At 37.2% G+C, this 24346-nt stretch overlaps 1 protein-coding gene and 1 non-coding gene across 2 annotated transcripts in view; both read right to left on the bottom strand.

The window, feature by feature from the left end:
- Positions 1 to 22399, bottom strand: part of LOC108576732 (xaa-Pro aminopeptidase 1-like) — a 38212-nt gene extending 15813 nt beyond the window's left edge. Inside the window, exon 1 of the mRNA XM_017939790.1 lies at positions 22254 to 22399. Within this exon, the coding sequence (XP_017795279.1) occupies positions 22254 to 22299 (46 nt within the window). The 5' untranslated portion in view covers positions 22300 to 22399. The remainder of the gene's footprint in view (positions 1 to 22253) is intronic.
- Positions 10493 to 10565, bottom strand: Trnaa-agc. The gene has a single exon. It is a non-coding gene; the product is annotated as a tRNA-Ala (tRNA).
- Positions 22400 to 24346: the final 1947 nt, after the last annotated feature.

The raw sequence follows: 24346 nt of genomic DNA, 5'->3' as shown, positions 1-24346 counted from the left end.
ACCGAGAAAGTATCGTCTGCACGAAAAATCCTCGTTATCCCTCTTTTGAACGGCCGCGGCAGGGACGTATATCGATTTCGCGGTCAAATGGGCTTCGATTTGGGATGGCTCGAGGCTTTTTACAACAGGAGAACAGAAGAAGGTTAGGGTGGTGTCCCTCGAGGGCTGTTTTTCTACCGAGGTCTTCGACATCTTTTATTCCCTTCGATCTTGCATCGTTTCACCGTGAAAAATTACCTCAGTTTGTTTATTTAGGTGGAAATGCACGAATTTTGTGCGAAAGATAAATCCAACATGTGACTACGACTATATGCTTCGTTAATTTGTCAATGACGTATACGTGTAATTAGAATATAAGTATATAAATATGTGTGAATTTTTTAAAATTTTGTTGTAGATTATTATATATGGAATTTTTTCATATATTTAATTAACCACCCCTTTGAGCTTTCTCGTAAAAGAGTGCTGAACGAGTGTGCAGTACGTGTCCAATTATTCTACGAGGGCTTGAAATTATATCCAACAATTATCATTCTATTCGGTAATTTTTCGTTACACAAACAGCGAAGGTACTCGTTCAAACTGAAGATTAAATTGCATATTCCTGATAATACATATGTATATAAAAGTTTCATTGAAAACCATCCCAACATTTATTACGTTTTTTTTTAAATTTCACAACGTTTCTCTATCCTCGTATCATTACCACAGACAAACATGATCAATTTCACAAACAGGTAGCTAAATAAAAACTCTGGAAGAAAAAATGAAAATCCTCTACAGGACTACGTTTATTGTTTATTAAACATGGTTTTTGCACTTCAAACATACCATATATCGTAGCAAAAAGTGAGCAAGACATGCTACGAAAAAAATAATACCAAAAAAAAAAAAATCAACGATACAACAAGGATAGACAAGTATCGGAAACAGTTGCGTGACGGTCGCGCGACACGCTCGCAACTCTCTTGCGGATGTATATGCACGTGGAAATATGCGCGCGACGGGGGTGGCTGGCGGTGGCGCTGTCAGCCATCATCGGCAGAGATCGATAACCCGGGATTGGTGTGCGTGCACATGTTCGCGTGTCGAATAGAACACGAAAAAAAAGGTCGAAGGAAAAACGAAGAAGGAGACGGGCGCGTAAAAAGACATCATAAATTGCGCGGCAACCGATCCGCGGATACCCTACTGGGAATGCAACCCCCTCGTACACCATACGATCCTGGCCGTAGTGAGATGGCCGGTTGCTTAAGTGGCCGATTCACCTGTCCCAAGGTTCCCCCTAGCCTGTCTCCAGGCGATCGTCCGTCGAAAGTCGTACCGAGAAAAAGATGCTCCGGAGGTTTTTATCGGTTCCTTTCGAGGGACGAAGCGTCGCCGTTACCCGCCACCTTGCCAGGCAAGCATCCGCCAAAGGAGGTCTGCTCTCTCTCCTGCGAGCCGCTGGAAGGGGACCCAACGTAGTCGTGCGCCTCCTCGACAAAGGGGAAAACCACCCTGCGGTTGGAAGGAGGCGAAACAGTTCCGCTGAATGCCGCTACGGCGCCATTATTGCGGTCACCGTCAATATGGAGGATGGATTTAGCGCAGGTAGCGTTGATACTGCGTTATCAGACACGTGTATCTTTCTTCTTTTTTTTTGGTATTTGGGTGAGGTTTTAATTTGTTCATTGGATGATTGGTTTTTAAATGAGGTTTTAATGTTTTTTTTTTTGTATTGAAAGAGAGAATTTTGTAATATTATTATAAATGATTGGGTCGATATGTGGATAGAATGTAATGGATCTTAGATCTTTGCATTGTGTATCTTGGTTCATTCTCTCAGATGCTTTTTAACGCTTCGTGTAATGAGTATTATGTAGTTACTTAAAAATTTTTGTTTTTTAACATTAGAGCGATCCATTTAACGAAGTGAATTTTTTGTGTAATTAAAAGGAGATTGATAAATTAGATTGATATCCATACAAATAGAAGTTGTACATGCAGAAAATGAAGTTGGAAAGTTACAAGTGATAATATTTTTTTGGAAAGTTGCAAATGGATCATTTTGATCTAGCTGGTCTAGTGTTAAATCGCAGTTTTTATTTTTATAATGATGTTAATTTGGAATTGCTGCTTTGAATGCAATTGGCGAATTGTAATTACGATACTCTTAAATAAAGATTTCTCTCCTTTGCTGAATCTTTGTTTTTTATTTATGAAAACCTTTCCTTTTGTATATAAGTACACTTTATTTTTGTCACTTTTTTAATACTTTTATTCGCGAGGTTCAATTATTTGATCTGTATAAGATATCTATTAAACACCTTTGACTTCTCTGATTCGAAATTGCTACAAAGTTATGCAATCTCTAGCAGACTATCAATTAAATCAAAGGTGCGAGGGAAGAGGCCGAAGATTATTGGAAATTAATACGACAAGGAGGTTTGTTGATGGCATTGCTTTTTGAACAGGGTTACAGAACGATTAAGAGGAGTAATAGCCCTCGATATCTCGTTATTTAAAAGTCACTAAATTAATGTTCAATATTTCCATAGTTTTCCATCTATTCCATACTAATTTTTCATACAACACACACATATATAACCGAATAAAAATATCATTTAAAAAAAACTACCCCGAATACTATATGCACTATATTCCTCAACGAAAAAAAAAAAACGAATAAAACAAAACTCTTGAATTTACCCCCAATGCATCTCTTAACTAATTCATAACCCTAACTCTCAAATAAGAATTACCTAAACGACAAGCAAAAATTTAACGACCATCTAACAAACACAGACACACACACACCACGATTCTTCTTGCCCCATTCCCTTTAACCATAAAAAAATGATTAAAAAGAAATTCCAATCAAGCAACCCTATGCACGTTCCCCTCTATATTCCTCGTATTTCATTTTTAATCGTGGTTAAGATGCTGTCAACGTAAGATCGAACATGGCAAATATCTTGAGAAAACTTGAGGTATCGAGATTTCATCAACTGCACAGGGGTGAGTATCGACGAGTTCGATGGCCAATAAATACAGGGTGCTCGGCGATCGGGAATAGGAATTCCCGATTGGTTCACGGAACGGGGCTGCATGCTTGAAACAGAGGTCTTGTTTCAACATGGTCGACAAGAGCCGCGGGGGAGAGAAATCGATAAATCGAACGCGAGTGTTCGCAATGCGTTGGTGGAAACTCGACCGGAAATGGAGCAGGGTGTCATCGTTTTCAGAAGGTCTCGCCCGATATTTCCGATAATTGTTCCCTTATATCGGTTTTCAATGGGTTGCTCAGCCAGCAAACGTGTTCACCCCTTCCCTCTCAAGGGTGGTTTCAATCGGACGAATATCATCTTTTGCTAACCAGCCTACTTACACCGGTCGTACGCTTTGTATTTATTGGAAAACAAGGGCGGTTTGGTAGCAGGGTAACACGAGGTTGCAGGGGGTCATTTTCAACCCCCGAAGAAGGTGGGATACACCCGTTATTCATTACAGTCACGACACAGTCATCGACTGGTCGGTTCCTGCTCGTAGATCCTGTTTCCCTGCAGGGGTTTCGCGCAGCTGGCTTCTGAACTTTAGCTGTGCTACAAGTGGTCTCTCGTGGTGTACGGTGAATGAAACCATATTGAAACGCATGGTTGTAGTAGTGTTATTGATGTCGTTTTAATGGCTGTGTTAGTCGTTTCGCTTGTTAGTTGCTGTCTTTTGTTATAGAAATTTCTATTGGGTCAATGAAAATTAAATACTCATCTTGATTATATTTATCGAGGCTCAAGGGAATTAAGGGAATTAAGTACCCTCGGTATTCTTTGTGTAAAACAAATTATAGGTTCTTTATCTCAGAGTTTTTATAATGGATGATAAAAAGTACCTTCGACACTTTTGAAGAGAGAGATTTGAAGTAAGGATTAAACATTAATGTAATCCTACATATATTTTTTTTATTACAGACTTACTATTTAAATTTTAATACAAAATTATAAAAAAAAGAAGGTACAAATTCTATTCTCAATTTTATAAGTTGAACACAAACTTTATACATATATCGACATTTAATTAAAAAATCTTCAATCAGAATTTTACCTTGCACGACGAAAATCTGCACCCTGTGCGTTAAGGGAACCACGAAGATTCGTCTAAATTTCTCTTTTCCGTTAAAAATAACAGATATTGAACATCCATATGTAAAATCCTCCGACAATCGTCGTTAAATGAGGATCCAAGAGAAACAGCTTCGAATCGTTCGCACTATAAGAAATATGAAAAATATTCGTGGCCTAAGTTCGCGTGATCTTAAAAAGCGAACGGGTCTGCCAAACAGATTAAACGGTAAGGAGGTGGCCTGTGCTCGTTGCTATGATATTAGAGGAGTATCAACATTGCGGGAGTTTATTCTGGTCCGCTTCAATGAATTAATGTTCGATGATGACGTCGCGAACATTGTAGACGATGGAGAGTTGGTGGGCCACCTCCAAATAAAAGGCACGTGACGAAGAGGAGATAGGAAGAAGCGGAAGCGAGACCATTCATAGAAAGAAATGGGTTAGAACAGACGAGACACGCGACTATTAGGAACGTAGAAGCATCGAGCAACGGCGGTGTCTGACCGCGATTTCGATCGGCGGCGTCGTCGCTTGGCGATCAATGAAATTACCGGACGTTTAGTATGTCTCGCTTGATGATTCACACATGTTACCTACATACATATATGCTTGGAAAATCAATGAACAGCTAGCTGCTTTGCAATTTATATTTCATCCGTTGAACGTGCTCGAGAAAGTTTATCTTTTAAACATTCACCTGCTGGAATTTTGTATTGCAAAAAGGAATATTTATAAATTATGTTACGTGAAGAAAGAATGGGGCGAGAAGATTGTAAGACGAAGGACGGTTGTTATTTTGTAAAAACATCACGAAGTAAAGTAGGCCTACGCGTATGTCGATGGAAAAGCTTAGAGCTGTAACATGTATTGTGATTTTGTACGCTTAGCAACGGGGTTTACAACAAATCGTTGTAAACAAAGTAAAGTTTGCAATTACACAGGGAAACAGAAGGTACAACGATGTATTACCGATAAGCTGGCCGCGTTACATTTGTAAAGTGCACCTACTCGACGCATGCTAACCTGATACGCTATGCGACATTTTGTATTTAAAAAAAAGCTCGATTATCGAACGACCAGGATTGTTCGACGTGCTCTCATTAACCCACCCGCTTGATAATGCAATTTATTAGAACGCATTTGCGAACGAGGAAGCCTCTTTCGTTCGCGATAATAGCGCCCCTTTTTAATGCTCGTTAAATATTCCCGCGTTTTTCGTAGCAATCTCATTGTTAATATATAACATGCAAGCAACAATAAAAAAATCTTAAACAATTATTTAACGAATTTACAGTAGATTTAAATCACTCAGATGCTTCAGAAAATACTTTTCTTCAATCAAGAAATCTATCTTCATTATATTATAAATTGTTATTATTCTATTGTAAAATCACTTACTCCATTCTGTAATAAAATAACAATTTATTTTCAATTTCAATAGGAAACAATAAAAGACTATGTTGTAGTATTAAATAAACAATATTTAACAATTTCAGAGTTGTGTCGTAAAATTATCAACATGATAAATAATTAATTTAACGTATAAAAAATATGTTTCATTTTTCACGTTAATCCACTTCGGCTAATTTGAAAAGAATCGTAAAGTCTGGCGATAACATCGTAGCAATTGTATAATCCCTTCATTGTCTCGTACGTTACGTTACGTCGTATAATATGCACACGCGCGTACTACGAAGGAACCCCATTCATCTTGCTCCGCCCGTTGTCAATGACCATTTTTTGCTTACAGATATTGGATAAGTGACAGCACGAGGTAACAGAGGCGCATGAAATTGAGAAAGGTTCGTGTACGGTGACGAGAGGGGCGTAGACCGTTGTTGCGGACATTAATTAGGGTGGAACAATAGAGAACGAGAATTTTTATCAGGAAAACATCGAGTAAAGGAGGTCGAGGCGTGGGAGTAGCAACTGTGGTTGAGGCTGGTGAAATCGAATAGTCGCGGTTCGAGCATAAGAATGGCCCGTGGCAATAGCGTTTTTTTGTTCTTTTACTTCCTTTTCATCGTAAACGTTTTTTCCATTCATAAATCTTTTCTTACGCTGGTTAATTGCGGTTGTAACTGTGTTTAATAGGATCGAACTGTCGAACGTTATTTTACGGTCTTGATTATTGATGGATTTTGATCAAAGTTTTTATGGGTATTCATAGTGATTTTAAATATTAATTTTTGCTTGCAATGTAATGGAGTAAGCAGTGATTGCAGCTTGTAATACATACTACTCTTTTGCAATGTTGTATTTTAATTCAATAAACGTGATTAATAAAAATAATTAAAAAAAAAAAATATACTAATATTTTCTATTAAATAAGTACCTGTAAAATGAATATTCCAGGTTTTGTCAAAAACTTTGTCTTGTCAAAAGTAAAAGATAAATATAATGAAATAAAAGTTGCACGTGTAATTAACTATGTCTGGATACAATATTTATTACATTATGTATGAAATATTAATGCACATATTAATATTGCATTTCGATAATTTCCATACTAAGAAGGTAACATATCTTGAGTAAGAAATAACTTTCTCTTGGACTATAATTTTTACCCAATCGATACAAGAATATAAAAATAATACAATTATAGTATGCGTGTTGTAGCTGATATAAGATGGAAGGGGTATTAAAGTATTTAAAGGACAGGAAGGATTGAAGGGCCTGAGGGGCAATGCGTGGCCTTACCAAGGAATCAGCCCCCATAGGGAGTGTTCAAAGGGCCTGACCACTTCCCATGTATTCCATATACATATGTATAAATGCACACAGTCAGAAGACGCATGTACGCACACTTTATTATGTACAGTTTCCATTAAGAGTTTCTAGTAATTCACGACAATTGCAAAATATATCCATTCAATATTAACAAAAGAGCATTGTAATTCTGATATTCTCTTTTTAAAACAATTAAAAAATTACTTTATTTATTTAACCCTAAAAATTAATTCTCTACTTAGAAAATCATTGACAAATACTTCAACATTTTGCATTTAACTTACACTTTTTTTTTCAATGGTTTGTCTAATAATATAAAATACTAATTAATGTTAATTAATTATCAATTTTATGTGAAGATATTAAATTTTGATATTTCCTTAGTCTTGATAGTTTGCAAATAAAATTGCGTTTCTTATCTTTGAATTTTCAATCGAGACTGCAAGTGTTTATCGATTATTGGATACTATTGGCTATCGAATTTTCCCGTAGAGGCAAACGCACCGGTCCGATTAATTTCTCGGTTAATTCGAGATGTTTTAGCCAACACTGTACAACCGTACGCGGCATCACCATAACTTCGCCACGCTTTGCACACTGGTTAGGCTCACGCACTGCTGTACGAACGTGAGTTATCGGGGAAGCATGATCTCCGCCTTGCTCCTGTGACTCCTCCTTTACTCCTTTTTGGTGGTGAGGCCAAAGCCTGACTGCGGTCCAACTGTGCAAGGGACGCATAAACGAGTATCCTCGAGACATGTCACGCGACATCCGTTTCCTTGGAATACACTTTCTTGCGTGCACCCGAACAACCCTTTTGTTTAATCGTTACCACTGCAGCAGTTCTTCGAATTTCTTTCTTTCTTCATTCTGACGTATTTGCAGATACTTGCAATAACATTGCAATAATTCATAATTACAATGAAGTACGGTATGTTTGTTAAATTAAATATTTCTTAAATCTCTTTTTAAAGATTTCAAATTTTTTTCAATTTTTAATACTTCAATTATATATTAAATTTATTCTGCTACTTTTTATTTATCCTTTCCTTGAAAGTTGTGAAAATTCGATTTATCAAGGTTTTTTTTTTTAAATATTCTTCCATAAATAAATTATTCTTTCATAATTCGTTAACAGGTATCGAAGTTTCATTCAACATTATTGCACGCATCGATTCGCAAAGTGCGATATAATGTATGCGCGCAGCATGCAGGCGCGCGTGTATATATACCTGGAAACGCATTTCCATTCACGACAGGTACACGTGGCACGCACATTACGTCACCTTATCTACACACGCATTATTAGGGTTGCAGGACGTGTACGTCGTTCCTTTTGTATGCAGCGCACGAAGCATTTTGCAGGGTGTGAGTGAGAGTTCCCCTGCCAAGGGAAACGCTGCTGCTCGTACGAGGAACACGTGACACGCGTACGTACGAGTACGTGTACAATCTACAATAAAGGGTGGTAAATTTTGAAACGTTGAACAAAGAAAAAACATGCAGAGCAACAGGAGAACACGAGGTGAGAAGGGGTTGCACGGTGGACGTATATATAATAGCGTTCCCTTTATCGTGACCTTCTTCTTCAGCCCCAACTGGGTCAAACGTCTGAGGGCTGAACCACTTTTTCCCCTTATTCTCACAGTGTTCGAGCTATTGAATGAAAAAGTTGATGGAAGTTTATTGTAACTTCAGAGTATGCAGAGACTGTTGTGTATTTTATTAAATATCACGTGTCCAGTCTACGACTCCATTTCTTTTTTATAAGTACAGCTTATGATATTAAAAAAATTGATAAGAGAAGGTAATTTAATCCCTTTGTAATCAGTGGGATGTATGTATATGTCTTACTTGAGTGTTTCAATAAAAATTGATCTTAATTTTGTATTCGTTATGGATGATCCATAGATAAATAATAAATAAAAAAATTTGGTTATGAAAGGGTTAAATAATAGATACTACTGATTGAGTTAATCTGGAAAATTTTGTTTTAGAAAATATTTTCCTTTGACATTCATCTTTGGAATTTAAATAAATGTGGAGTTATAAGTTGTTGAATGGTATAATAGATAACTGAGCTGTAAGTAGGATAGATTGATTGGTTTAATTATGGATGTCTTTTGTGTGACATGAAGCTAAACGAAGATAGAACGAAAGGGTAATGGAGGAAGGAAGGACTGTGAAGCTTTGTATCTTGATGTATTAAATGGTCACGCAAAGTGCTTTGAGAAGGACGCTTGACCGCGTCCGAACAATGGCTCTGAGAACCTAGATCGGGGTAGAAACTAGGATCACAGAAGCCAGTGGGGGTGGATGATGCACCAGTGAATGAAACTACTATCTATTTACTACAATTCTTGTTAAGAGTGAAGAATAAACAACATAAGTTTCCATTTAAATAGACAAACTCACGTAAATTATTCTATTCATGAATCACTAAAGAGACAAATCTAATTCCTTAATTAAATGCATTAAATAATTTGTCAATTATTATTGTCTATTTAAACAATTCTGAAATCATAAATTATTTCATACTTTCTACAGATATGAACTTCAATTTCGAATATATACACTATTTTTACCTAGACCTATTTAAACAATTTGATTCCTAAAATCCTTTTTGCAATAATAATTTATTGTTTCACTAATATTTAAATCATAAAATCAGTATGAAAAATACATCATCCTAAAAAGAGTAAAAGGTAAAAATTGACGAAGAAATTAAACAAACATTTGCTTATAATATTATCAGGAAACAATTAAATCTATTTACGAATAAGTGTATTTCGCATTATTTTCAGATTAAATCAATTTACAGAGGAACAAAGAGATAAAATCAACACGTGTTCCCGTGTGTCAGGATATGAATAACAGGTTTTAGCGCGCGCGGTCACGAAACATATCGCCTGAGAGTGTAGCGATTAGAAAGTGGATTAGAATGGATACGTGAACAACCAACCAGCACTAGTTTCTCTGCCAGTTGTTGGTAAATCATGGTTTAGAATCAACCGGAAAGCAGATTCGCCGAAGAGGTAGACAGAGGAGCTAAACGAGCTTAGGACAGCGCCGTGAAGCATCTAAACGCTATACCTGGCTTATATGCTACGTGTGTACACACATGCTATACTACTCTACTACGAAATCATTATCCCGTGAATGGTCAGTTCTATTCTTCAGTGTCAATCACCTCATTCATAATTTTTCACACGTCATAACGCGCATAGTAAAATTTCCTTCGTTCTTTTCACGTGTAAATATGGAATAGTTAAACAAATACACATTATGAGTAATAAAAAGACAAATAGGTAGTGTAAAAAGCTTGTAATGAAAGCTTGTAAAAATTATGAAATTAATAACATTTTATCAAATGTATATTATGTTTCAACAATTGCTTGCTATAATTTATACTTATTATTTGTGCATAAAAAAATTCATCTGTAGATAGATAACAATAATATTAAATATTAGCTGTTTAATCAAAGTCCATGTATGTAATGACATTGAAAAAATTATTATTAAAAAATGTAAATAAATGTGTCTATTATGTATATTATTATTAAGAAAATTATGTAAATAGAGTGATAGAAAGATTGAGGTTAAAAACAAATATTAATATTCGAAATAAAGAAAAAAATAAACTGGTTTTTTAAATAAACTGGAGGCGCCGGGTATCGATCCCGGTACCTTTCGCTTGCTAAGCGAGCGCTCTGCCATCTAAGCTACACCTCCCGATATCTCAGCTCCGAATCTTTGCACTTTTGAAAATCCAATATTCAGATAAATATTAATTTTACTATTTTTTATAATGAACAAAAACATGTCGCAAAATTAGAGATATTATTTAACAATTTAACAATTTTTAACTGCAATTAATTCCCCACCAATATGTATGTTATAGCACTTTCAATTTTTAGTTATCGCTATTTCATAAAATAAAATTTTATTTTTTTTATGTAATAATTGGTATGTTACGAATAAACTGAGGTTTTTTTTTATAGGTATATATGAAACGCTGATAAGAAATAATAGTTCTATGTTTGGATAAAAATTTGCAAGTGTGTGAAGATGTATATGATCGAATTGGAACACTTGTCCTTCAAGGTGTGCCGCTCGTTCAGCCCCCACTTATTTCATTCGCTTTCTCATTTGACCACATGGCGCCACTCCATTCCCAGGATTGCAGAAACTTGAAAGAGGATGAGCTTTACGAACACGCGTTAGACTTCGCTATCTTTACGTTTGCATACTTAGTACTTATTTTCATACCGTCATATCTTATCGCCAAATGTTCACATTTTTTCCTTTCTTGCGTGGAATTTACGTTTCGTAATGTTTGTTGAAAATCTTCGGGATATTTATATCACGCTTTATGATACACTTCGTATTTGATTATTATAAAACACTAATTAAAATAAAAATGATTTTAAAATTGACTACTTGAAAGTCTTCTCAATCTCAGTCTACCAATTTCAAAGTACAATAGTATAAAAATTGTCTCAAAAAATGGTATAATTTATGATTTAATTTCCTTTTATTAATTTATAAAACTTGTACTATTTCTGTAATCCTTCAATCTTTTCCTCTACAACGGTACATCACTTGCCACGTTAGAAGTAAGACAACCCATTATTCTCACAACACAAGTTATCTTCCTATCACCAAAAAGATTAGTTAACATTTTATCTCATCTATAATATTCAAGTTTTCCAATTCCAATTTCCATCTTTCAACTTTTCATTTCCCTATCTTTCAAACTTCCAACTTCCATCTTCAAACTTCACCATCTTTAAAATTCTAACTTCTTTCATTTCTCTTTCCTGTGCATTTTTCACGCTTAAATAACACACCGAGGGTCGTCGAAAAATAAGTCACGAAAGCGAGAGTTTAATACGGGATTACAGTTGGTTGGAGGAGAGCCGATCGGGCAAGGGATGAAGCTGCAAGGATGGGGTGGGTTAATCGATCAGGGCCGCACACTCTCGATATCACATTCCCCTGGTATTCGGTTTCCACGAGGTTACATAGTCCGTTGTAAACGGGAACAACAGTATCGTTTCGCGATAACCATAAACGAAGCCCAGCCACGTTTATCGAATTTCGAGGTGGCGTACTGAAAAGGGAAAGTCGATACAGACTGTGATAGTGCAAGTGAGAGAAGGGGGTCCTGCGAACCTCTGCGCCCCTATGACAGCCTGCTACGTCAGCAGGCCTCTTTTCCGATAATTTGCCCCTCATTAACATAGAAGTAAAAAGCTTGCTAGGGTGAGGGAAGAAGTTTTTGATTTTACGGCTTTAAATTTCAAACTATCTCTGTGGGGAAGATACACCGGACAAATTTTTACTTGAAGCCACCTTTGTGGAGGAAACAAATCAAACGAACTTGGTAAAAGAAATTTCTGAGATTCGTAACATTTTCGTTGAAAAGTAACTTTCAATTTGGTCAACTTGAAAAGGCCTTTCAAGCCTGAAAAGGCTCAATAGAAGAACCATTAAAAAATCTAATTTCTAAAACAGCGGAAAATTACGTTTTCATAATAATCGCAATTGCAATGACACTTTCAGCAGATTAATTTAATATACACAATAGAGGATGAAAATTTGATCTGCTAAAACAGACTTCCAAATCGATGAATTAATTCTGGAATGCAGGAGTGAGGGAATTTTTCAAAGTCCACCAGTTAGAAGATTTTAACGTTGCAATCGATTCCAGAATCGATATAGTTCCTTATAACAATTATTTAGAATAAAGATTCACTGTCTCAAGAACCGAAATGGATACCTCAACTCTTTTCGATCCGTGCTTTAAAGTGGCTCCTTTCAATGGCTGCGGCCCTGCTCATCGTTTGCTCTTATTTTCCGATACCACCCAATCACCCTCTCTTTTTATTCCTCCTTCATTGGTCTACGTCCGTATCCACCGGTCTCTTTCTCTAAAATTTTGCCACGTTTTTTGAAAATTTTTTAATCCTTCCGAATTTCTATATACTAGTTAATTTAAACATTATATATATGTATACTTTGATTAATAATTAATGTCATCTCTAAATCATTTCTTTTTTAATTTTTTTTAATACCAAACTGTCTATAATTTTAGTCCATTTTCTAACTCAAGGTTTCATAAAACTTTATACTACCTGTAAACATTGTAACATCAATTTTGCTATTCCTAGTGCAATTAAGCTTCCGGATATTTCATTAGGCGACTCTGTAGCGAATTACACTGCCTAATGAAGACACATTGCGCAGACAATGTATAAACGCATAACAGAATGAGTCACGTGTAGGAGTGGTAAGTTTCTTCAATTCAAGGAAGCATCGGCGGTATCTTTGAAGGTATTCGAGTGTATTTAAACGCTAGGTAAGCATTGTTTTGACGTCGAGGCAACTGTTCCAAAAAATTCACACGTAGAAATAGGCAGAGGGCTATTTCTGTCGGATAATACTTTAGGTGGTTCGAATCCCCCGGTGTTGAATTTCTTACGATGATCTACAGCGACGTTAACAACGAAACTAATCAACGAAACCTCCGTCGAATGTCAAAAGAATTCAATTTCCTCTGGTTTAATTTATTCAGTAAGCGTCGGAAGGGCGTAAAACGACGGTTTAAATTAGAAATCAAACGCCACTCGTTAATCAGTTTCACTGCCAGTCTCGCGTAATTGGTCCCGATTCAACGATTCTCGACGAGGCGTTAATTTTTCAAGCTTTTACGTTTCCAATTTATAGCACACGTGTAACTACACAACTATACACACACACGCGCGGTGGACATGTGTGTCTCTATGCCTAAGAAATTCACATTTTCAAAGGAATTTCCGGTATGTTTAGTATACATAGTTGGCTCAGTTTTCTAGCAGCTTTGCAGTTAAACTAACACCACTCCTCTGCTACAAAGTGTGCGCCGCAATGAGTGAACTATCTGCGTGTAGACAGCCGCAAAACTAACAAATTTGTTGCTTCGTAGGTAAGAGCAAGTATCGAACGATCGACTGCAAGTATTTTGTGTGCTCCAGATCGATCGTACGACGTAAGAAACTGCCTATATAAAATCAGGAGTGTCGATGAATAATTGAAACGTGAACCAAGCCTCGTGAATCAGAGTTAAAAAATTTAACTTCCATTTACTTGTTCTTGGATCGAGCAAGTGATAAATTCCAATTAGTTCGCAAGAAATGTTAAATCTTCCGCTTAACGGGCGTTATTATAGCGTTGCAGGAATCGTTTAGTCTTCGATCGGTCTTATTGGATATCCTCGAAGATAATGTCGCCTTTGAAACCAGGAATTATGGAATTATGCAACGACGAAGTCATTCGAATTACTCACCGGACATTTAACAATAATTACATTTTATGGCTTGCTATAATAGCAAAGATTGCTCAAGGCGTGATCGAATGAGTTATGATCGCGGATAATGGCAGCTTGGCATAAAAGTTCCTTTATATCGATTCGTTTCTAGCGTGAAACATGACTGAGATCTCTCACAGACTGACCTTTGTCACGTGATGAATGCTCATCGATTGCATTTCCGTCGTGGAAAGAGGAACAGTCGGGAAAATGCGCGCAGTCACCGAGGAAGGGACGTTTTACTCTTTTTAGACAGCTTCAGTTTTAGACCGGAGCACATTGCCAATTATTATGACACAGTTGTATGGAAACTACGGTGCAAACTAGTTCAACAATGTTATGAAACCGGTACCCTTTGCTACATTGTATAATTAAAATTTGATTATCTTCGTAGATCGTTAGATCGTTGCGTCGCTCTTTCCAATCGAAAGTATAAAAATAAAGACTAGAAAGGTTGAAAATCGAAATGTGAAAATTGTCACTATTATCAGAGGATTTTAGAATCGAACAGGTGATCGATAAAGATTAATTTCAATTTGTTCGAATTAATCCAAGTGAAAATGATAATTATAGAATTATCAGAATCATGTGATTTTTATTTTTTTCTTCGCAAAAAGTGAATCTTCGTGAAAATAAACTGTGATCGATCATCGAATAGCAGTCAAAGGTTAACTTTATCGAACACGTGGCGGGAGTTATGTCATCGAAAGCGCCGACGAGTCAAGTGCATGTCTGACCGAAGGCGCCGTCGGAATAACTTTTCAAGCGCCAACGTGCTCGCAAACTTCCTTTATTTATAGTACAGACTGACCAACTATCTGTTCTTCGGCGCGTTCACCAACCAATCGAATCTAGATTCTACGTTTCGCTTCAGTATAATGAACGTTATGTCCTGTCTGTTCGCGATATCTTTATCGTTTGTATTTGTATCCTCGCCACATTTTCCACCATTTGCCCGCATTATTCAACACTGCGTAGATTTATCGACTTACATTCCAATTTCTTCAAGGTTCTTATACTTCCATACAATTTGCAGTTCCAATAGAAGCTTACTAATATTTTATCACGTGTAGATCGTTCAGTAAAATCTTCCGTTTTCAGTTAAAATTTTCTCACGAATTTAAATGGCAATTTTGAATTCATAATCTTATCAAAGATAGACAGAACAAGAAATATTAGAAGATTTTCTAAGCTTAGTATTTATTGTTTGAAACTTTTTCTCTCGGTGTTTGTTGATCGAAAAAATTCAGACGCCAGATTTTTAAAAAATTCTTAACGTAAAGTCTTCTTTTCATCTAGCTTCTGTTTATCTATAGGTATTTCGTAACAGACACGTAGCAGATCGTTTCATACCGTGACAGAGACCTGTCTACGCGAAATTCTCCACGTTCCACGCCCTAGAAGAATCTCGTTTGTATATTTAGAAGTTGCTTAGTCATTTAAATGCCGAGCTTTGCTACGTTACCTCGCGCGCTTTTGCAACCGAATCGTGTAAACTTTCTCCGCGCGGGAACTTTTGTTACAGGCTGACGTGTTTCAAGAAATAAATTTCGCGTTGCTTGCACCTACCGGCGGATAGATAAATCGGAAGATGAAAGATTTAACCGACTAACGTTTATAAAACGAGTTGAATAGGTAATGGGGCACAAATTCTACCCTCGCATGATGTATTCGTACAGTGCATTAAGAGGTTTGTACACGAAACCAGATAAATTATTCCATCTCATTTCGGCTGCTTATCTTATCGTAACCCGCGTGAAACGAAATGGACGTGAATTTGATAAATGCTTTCACATAAATGCGTTCTACACGATCGTGCATTCCGAATTCATTAGTATGCACCGTTCGAACTGAACCCTTTCCCGTGTTCCATTCCCTCAGCGGAATAATTATATTTTTTAGCTAATTGCTTTACGTTGTAAAGTGTTGCAAAATCGGTTCAGATAATCGAAATGATTGCATCTTTTTTTGGAGAACATGAGAAGATAAGTTGGTATTGCTTGTATTCAAGATTGCAAATTTATTTGAGATTTCTATAGTGAATGTGGAAATTTTTGTTTTTTCTGGAAGATTTTGAATTAGATATCTTCCAGGATGAATGCTGTAGTATTGTATACATAGAATGATTACGAGTAAGCCACGAAAAAACGTCAAAGAATCTCAATTCTTCGTTGGGCGAAAATAGTAGACTTCTAATATTTTTCAGAAATGATTTGTCAGAATGTGGTAGTCAGTGTTAAATTTAGAGCATACTTCTGCCTTTTCTTTCCTGTGATATTTTCCATTCTACGTTGTCAATTTTTTTAACATTTCCGCATTCCTATTTAAAAAATTTCAACTCTTAACATAATGATCTTTTTAATTATAAAATGTTCCGAACAATACGTGAAAGATGACTGAATTACCTTTGAATACAGATTCACATACTGAAAATGTCATATGGTTTTAATTAAAGTAAAGGAGCATCTTGTTCCTTTGACCGCCGAAGAAGTTTCTTCAAAATCGTTACAGAAATATGAGATTTTTTCGACAGAAAAGAAGCTCTCCGGATTCATGGTATGTTACGTAAATTCTTCGTGTCCTCATTAAACGTATTTTTTCGCTAGATTGTCCCCTTTGCATCTGTTCGACGATATGTATTCGAGAAAATGTTTCTTGAACTTTTCTCGAGAACACGTGTGACGATGCTGCGAGTATAAATATAAATCCACGTACTAATGGTCTTCCACGGATTTTTGGAAAAGTCTACCTCCGCGAAATTCTTTCTCACAAGTAACTTTCTCAAATTAGAGATGACGTGACGTTCGTTGAAACGATTTTATGGCGAGAAGACTGTCTAAAAAGTTGAAAGACTTCTCTTCAATCTGTTAGCTAAAGAATATTAAAATTCTAGCTAAAAATTCGCCTTACGATTTCTGTCACGTTTTAAACATAATTAAATTTAATTACAGAACGGAAAAGCTTTAAGAAGAGCCAAGAGATTACAACGTTTCTTGCGTGTACATGATATTTCATTAGCACGAATAGCCAAGCTCGTAACTTTTGCAGCAATAAAGCAGAAAACATTTCAGAGGCGACTCAGAGCACGTATTTCATAATTCAAGCCAATTATGAAATAGAACGTGAATTTCGCTTGAGTAGCAATTTTCTATTCCGCGACAAATTAATTTCCCTGATTTATTCCACTTATGATATATCCAAGTCGACACAAAGTTGCAATTTGACTTTAAATTCTGTATTCCTAGTGTCTTAATTTCTTTTTAAACCAAAAAAATAGAATATTATAATAATTTGCATAGATTAAATTCTGTAATTCTGAAAGATACGTAAAATGGAATTTTTCAGAAGTAGTAAAAACACTTGCTGTTATGTTTCAATGGTTTAATTAACGATCGATAGATAGGGTTAATCCAAAGAATTGCCTAAAAGAACTAAATCGTCCGCGTAACCTGGAAAATCGAGTCGCAAGAGATACGCACTTGACATTCTCGTTCGAGATGACGTCAGTGAATTGGACAGGTCGACGATTCTAGTAGATGATAACAGACATCTGTCTTTCGTGGATTTGGTCGCGTTCGTTCGACAGGCTCCCGGAAGTGATAAAACAACAATATCGACGAAATTAAGTGACGTGATTATAACAGATTATCTGAGCAATGTCAAAAGGTGACTGGGGAGTGCTGGGACCTTCTATCACACTCAGACAGGATGTAACATTGAACTTAACTGGCTAACAACCTCCGGCCATATTCAATCTATAGACAAACTTTTGATCTTTCGATGTTTGAAATTGCAACGTCAGATCGCGATAAATAAGTAGTAGGTGTACGCGTGAAAGTATGCTTCGTGATTGACCCCATCGATTATTTGACGCCATATTCGTGTCAATCTCGTACGTTCGAAGTGACGTTCTTCTTTTTCTTTTTTCTCTGTTCATGTGTCAAAGGTAGGTGTACCTCTGACATTGTTGCACAGTTCTATAAATATCAAACTGAGTGGACGAGGAGAAACGATTGTCGTACCGTTTGTATCTGCACGTGCAACAAAGTGGAGTTTAACACCTCGCTCACGCGTGACGCGTTTGTAGTTAAACACTTGCTGCATTTTTCTCGTTAACAAAAAATGATACGCGTGTGGGTACGCTAAGTATGACAAATGACGAGGGGCCAGCTTCATAAGCGATTTGCACGGGACATTTGCAGAAGCGACGAACGGTGCGATCTTGCAATGAAAGATGGTCCGTCGTCCGATCGGAACGTGGAAAGCTGATTTTCGACACAGATCTTTCGAGGGAAATGTGGTAAATTGTTTAGAGAAATATAAATAATAGTAGAATATGAATGAACGTATTGTACGAATTGGAGATTGAAGATTTTCATAATAAATAGAAAAATTATATAAAATTCATTGAAACGTGAATACATTGAATTCGTTTGGCATTGCAGCCTTCATTTATTACCGATTTCAACTTCATTTCACTTCTTTTAATCCTAAATATAGTATAAAATACGTATACATTGCTGGTCAAAAGATTGGAATAATCCCTCGTTGCGAAGAATATTTCGGAAAGCTTTGCAATACCAAAATCTGTCGCAGTAATTAGCAACTACCCTACCAATCCTTAATTAGTAAAAAAAATTCAAGGAAAATTTCTCGTTCCAAGCTTTCGTCCAGCACTGTACATTTCTCGATAAATTGTTCCAGTACAAACGTTCCAAACAAACCCGTAAAAGTGATAATACTAAGAACACAGTGGACGTGTGCAATTTATTCGTACGATCGTAACAATCAAATTCACACGAACGAGCGTATAAAGACACAAAGAGGTCTCCAAACTGTCGAGAAGTCGAAACATTTTTTTTCGCACGCAAGCTCGATAAATACTCGTTAACTGACGCGGTGTGAAGTCACGACGAAAGAGAGCTTTTTTCCCCCGGAAAAATGACTGGCGAACAGCCGGATTAGCCCTGGCTATGCTCTCGTAAAACTCGATTTTCGCGCGAATCCACCGTTCTTCCGGCGTTGGTGGGTTTATCCCACCACTCTTTCATCCTTTTTTTATTTTTCTGTCTCTTTCGTCTTTGTTTTGCTTTCATTTTTGTTCAGAATGCAAGAGAGGATCAGTGCTATCGCTTCCGTTGATCGTAAAGCCATGATTTAACAAGCCGTGAAAACTTGTCGACGTAAATTCATCGCGGGCGAACGAGCAGCGAAACTGGACGGAGAGAGGTCCAGAATCGAATTTTTTTCCATCTACGCGGAACAGTTCCAACGCCACACGACCACTTCCGCTCGTTATATTTTACTCCTGTTTTGTTTCGTCATTTTTTTTCCAATTTCTTCTTCTTTTTTATTTCTTTATTTTTTTTTATAAACTTTACGCCACTTGTGGCAATCGTTTAACGGGAGCACGCTTTTTTCAGCCCCAGCGTTTTTATGGAGATATATGGACGCGAGGGTCTCTTTTATTGGGCCTGAGAGAGAAGTATTATTCTCCCTTTTTCGTTTAATTCATTCGGTAGCCCCGAATCCCTTTTTCAGGTGAAATTACGGGGGATGATACGGCTCTCGCAGAGGAACAGTGGTAGAATTTTGAATAGGTTAAAAGTTTCTATCGAAAAGTTTGTTATGCAAAGAGGCAAACGAAACTGTGATACCTATATATCCGGCGAATGAAAATAATCGGCAATCGTGGCGTTTTTATTGCTGCAAAGTTGTGTGTGAAATAAAAAAAAATATCGTAACTTTGAAAAATTGCTTCACTGGAAATTCTTCGGAATAAAAGAAGAAGTATAAAAAGTGTCCGTTGAAAATTTTGACGCAATAACACATGCAGGCAGCGAGTGTATATAAATCGAAAATAAAGTTTACCCTCAACATTTTCAGTTTTCTATCGTCTATTTTCGAATCGGAAGATTACAAAAATATCGAAAACTGTGCACGTTACGACCACGCCTGGAAGATTCAAAGAGGACCCAGGTCATGTTTATTTTCACACGAGGAACTTCCGTTTTCCGTCGTCTGGCCGGCCAGAAATTGCAATAACGCGTTCTCCAGGGCCTGGTCTTACGTTACCGCCGGATCCGATTTAAAGTCAATATTTGACAAAGGGAATTACATTTGTCCAATCGACGGATCTTAAACACCACCGTTTGCTGACGTTTATCATAGCCAACGATATCGTGTGCGATAATGTTACACGTGGACTGGTGGTGGAACGCGTGTCAGCCTTCATGTGTCGTTTGCTCTTGCAATTAGTCGGTAAAATTTACACGTGCCAGGGTGCAGCGAGTTTCGTTGGAAAGCAATGGTAATTCAACGGCGTGGACGATGTGTTATTAAAAGTGAAATACTAATATCGCCACCTCTAATCAGATGTGCTAGTTCCACACGGTACGAATTAAATATAAAACCTTGAAATAAAGGAACACGACCTTATTTCTATGGAGTTATGTATAACACCGATGCTATTTGCAGATTCTGCAGATTCTGCAGATTATTTCGTGTGCATTCACCTAATTAACGAAGAAGTCGACGTTTATGTTTGGTTGAAACGAAAACGTGAACTCATCGTGAATGTTTTAAATATTTCTGAATTTTTATTTTTAATATTTCTAATATTTCAATTTTCAATTTAATCTTCCATCAAGAATTTTATCGTTCGTTGCAATCAGCTTTTGTCAATTCATCATATTATCGAGTATGTCAACTCCGAGCAGTTAATCTACTTACAGATACGAGAAGCCACATGTAATTAAAAGATTACACGCGTTCATTAAACGATCTTTCAAAGATATCATATGCTTGAAAAACATGTTTATTTAACCTTCAAATTTTCAAAGTAAAACTGCTAAATGCGAAGTTCTTGAGAAAAAAGCATATCGTCGATCTTAACCCGATTTCACGTATGAATGAGATGCACTTAATTAATCAGAAAGCTGGCAGTTTTGGGTTTACTGACGGACACAGGTCTTTTCATTGAAAAAAGATTCCCTTGGGACGTTAAACATTCGTCGAATTTGTTAGGACGCCACATGCGAGTAAAAGAAGTATACATCTTTCTTTAGGATTCGTTACATTGAGAATGATTGAATGGAACTTCCATTCATCTCTTCTGTTCTTCAGTTTCCTTAAAGGTTCTTCGTTTCTACGAAGGATACAGAACGCTTTGCAATTGTTCTCTTCTTTTCAGCGGAAACTCATTCAACCAGCCTCTTGTATCTATAATCGCTCTCTCATTGTGGAATTTTTGTCACTTTTATATAGCACTGTCATTCTCTTATTAAGCATGTGGACTTGCTTCCTCGGAAGGAATTGAAATTCATTGTTTAGCCATCGATAGTTCTCTTAAAGGTCACTTCCTTGAATTGGTTCTCGTTTACTCGAGGTATTAAAATATTACCGCGGTGCAATTTAAAGTTATTACCGAGAATGCAATAATATCACTTTACGTAACTTCTGATAATCTCTGATAATTCATCGGTAATCAAAATGAATCTACAGATTCCTTCTCATAAATTAACATCTAATAACTCTAATAACATTTATTGCAGTAATTTTAAAGGACGTTTCTATTGATAAACATTTAAAAGACACGTCCGAAATATGCAACTTTGCACGGAGATTAAATAAGTCATGCCCTTGTTAAAGCTTCTTTAAGTTTTCTTCGACATTCCAACGTATCGCTGCTCTATCTCGATAAACACACAAAGAACCTCCTTTAGAACAATCGATCATATGAAATCACCTGTCTCGAGGGTATAATAGAAGCACCTCTAGCCTTCGTTTCAATAATAAATTACCAACGTAAGCCATATACGATTGTAGCCAACAATAAATATCGATAACAATCCTTCTAACGTGTTACGCCTATAAAAAAAAGCTTCAAGATAATTTTCTCTCTATAAGTATCAAGCTTCACTACCACTGACAAATAAACTTTTCCAGATACTCTAGCCAAACAAAAAGCAACCTGATCGAAGCGTTTCTGATTAAAGTCACTGGATTCGAATAAATTGTTTTCACTGTTTCTTCACGAAGATTTACAGAAATTTGAAGGTATATACACTTACCGAGGACGCAAAACGTAACCAGGATCCAATGTATCAACTCGTTCATCGCGTCGATCGTTCCAGCGACGACTGGCAGGCGCAAAATAAAAGCGCGGCAGAGACGCGCGACCAGGATGAAATAAAAACGCGAACGTACGTTTACAGGTTCTGTTTTCGATTTGCGTCAAGCGTACGCCTCTCACCTATATTTAGGCGGCACTGCAATAATAGCACCGACCACGTTGAGGAAGGGAGGAACTGGAGAACGGCGAGCAGAGGAACGCGGCGTTCCGGTAGCGGAATTCAAATCGCTAACAGCCTGCTTGGACCAATCAGCACCGTTTCCCTTCCTCTTCCGGTACCGAGTCCACCATTCACGCAACTTTCTTCGAAACTACTCGATTCTAACGCGTCTTCCACGATTCTTTTATCTCCAGGAAAGAGAAACCTTTTATCTGAAAATTACGCGTGAATATTTCACTCTCGAGTAAAGATAAAATTAAACCAACAATCTTGATCTTCGTTAAACAAATAACGTCGAACACAGTAACTTAGAACAAAAACCAACGAACAAACTGAGAGAAACACTGAACAACGGGGAACAATCGTTCACTAAGAACCGCGCAATTCGAACTAAAATCTCCCTTCTCGACACTGGAGAACAGTTTCCCTATATACAATCCGTGCCTCAAATTGTCACACACTCGAAACTCTCTCGAGTTCTTTAGTTCTGCTCGATCTTGCAGAGGAGTCGCGCCACCACGAGGAAACTTGAACCGGGAGAGACACTCCTCGTTATTCCAGGACACCGAGTATGAGAACAGTTGGTGTATACTCGAGGAGGAGGAGGAGGATTTCAACGAGGTTTCAGCGGACAAACATATTCGTGCACGTCGGAGTTTGTCTGGAGCGCTTGTTTGAACGATGGAGAAACGAAAGGCAGGAGGGCGACTGATTCACTCTCTAATTCTCTGTCTCGCTCCCGGATCGTCTCCTCCGTCCGCACTCCGCCGCTGCCGCCTCCGTCACCTACTCCACTGACATCGACGTCGGTTCCGTCGTCGACGAACTCTCTTCCCCTTCTACAGTACCATTTGTCGTCTTCTCGATGCCAGCGAGGATTCGCGATATTTTTGAATCCTCGTCGACAGAGGTGACGACGTATGTACATGTACATTCATGAAGGAAGATATGGAAACGTGTGAGTGCCGAAGAGGCTGGAGGGAAAACAAACAGCGACCCTCTGCCACATCGCGATGGTCTTTCGATTTTTCTTTTATTTCTGACATCTGTTTTCTAAGCAGGTTGGAATTTCATGGGTTTTCTGATGTATGGGTGCGTGTAACGAGAAGCTTCTGTGATTTATTAGTTCGATGAAAGTTTGTATTTCTTTATAGGGTATTTAAATTGAATTTTTTTCTTTGGTGTGGTGAATTAGAGAATTTTCTAAAAATTTCTGTTGTTCTGTATTTTATTATGACTTCAAATGTACGTAGATGTAATATTGAGTCTGATTTGCTCGACTTAATGCTGTGCATGAACTTCGAATCGATTAATAATTAACCAAGCAACGTGTTCAGTGCATGGGTCATTTCTGATTGGTTATTAACAGTGGCCAGGGGCATGACCATTAAGAGGATTCAGCCACCCATCAAGCGGATTTGTTACTTCGAAGTCAATTGACATTCTCCATCCCCCCTGGACCTAATTAGCGCGTGAAGCAGCTGTGTCTGATTTGCATTATTGAACAATAATTCTAATGACCGTTGGTATTGGCAATACCCATCGAGGGGCGAATGGAGAATCTGCTTTGTGCATGATCGTCTCTGTTCTTTCTGTTCCTGTTCTAGCCACTGTTATCGGGCAGAAATTGTAACGTGAAATTGTCACGAGTTTCTGACGTCAATTAACGAATATCATTTGCAAACAGAGATTGCTAAATGCTACTGCAAAATTTTCAACTGTATGTTTCTAGAAAAAAACAAAAAACTGCGAAAATCTGCATAAGCAAATTGCTGAAATAAATCATGGTATGATTAAAGTATTATCATCATTTATTTATTTCACTGATCATGACAAAGTAATAATCACATAAAGCTGTTAAAAGTAAAACC

The sequence above is a fragment of the Habropoda laboriosa genome, unplaced genomic scaffold (genome assembly GCF_001263275.1).
Source record: "Habropoda laboriosa isolate 0110345459 unplaced genomic scaffold, ASM126327v1 scaffold469, whole genome shotgun sequence".
Taxonomy (NCBI): domain Eukaryota; kingdom Metazoa; phylum Arthropoda; class Insecta; order Hymenoptera; family Apidae; genus Habropoda; species Habropoda laboriosa.
The sequence above is the reverse complement of the archived record's forward strand: the minus strand, read 5'-3'. Positions and strand labels throughout refer to the sequence as shown.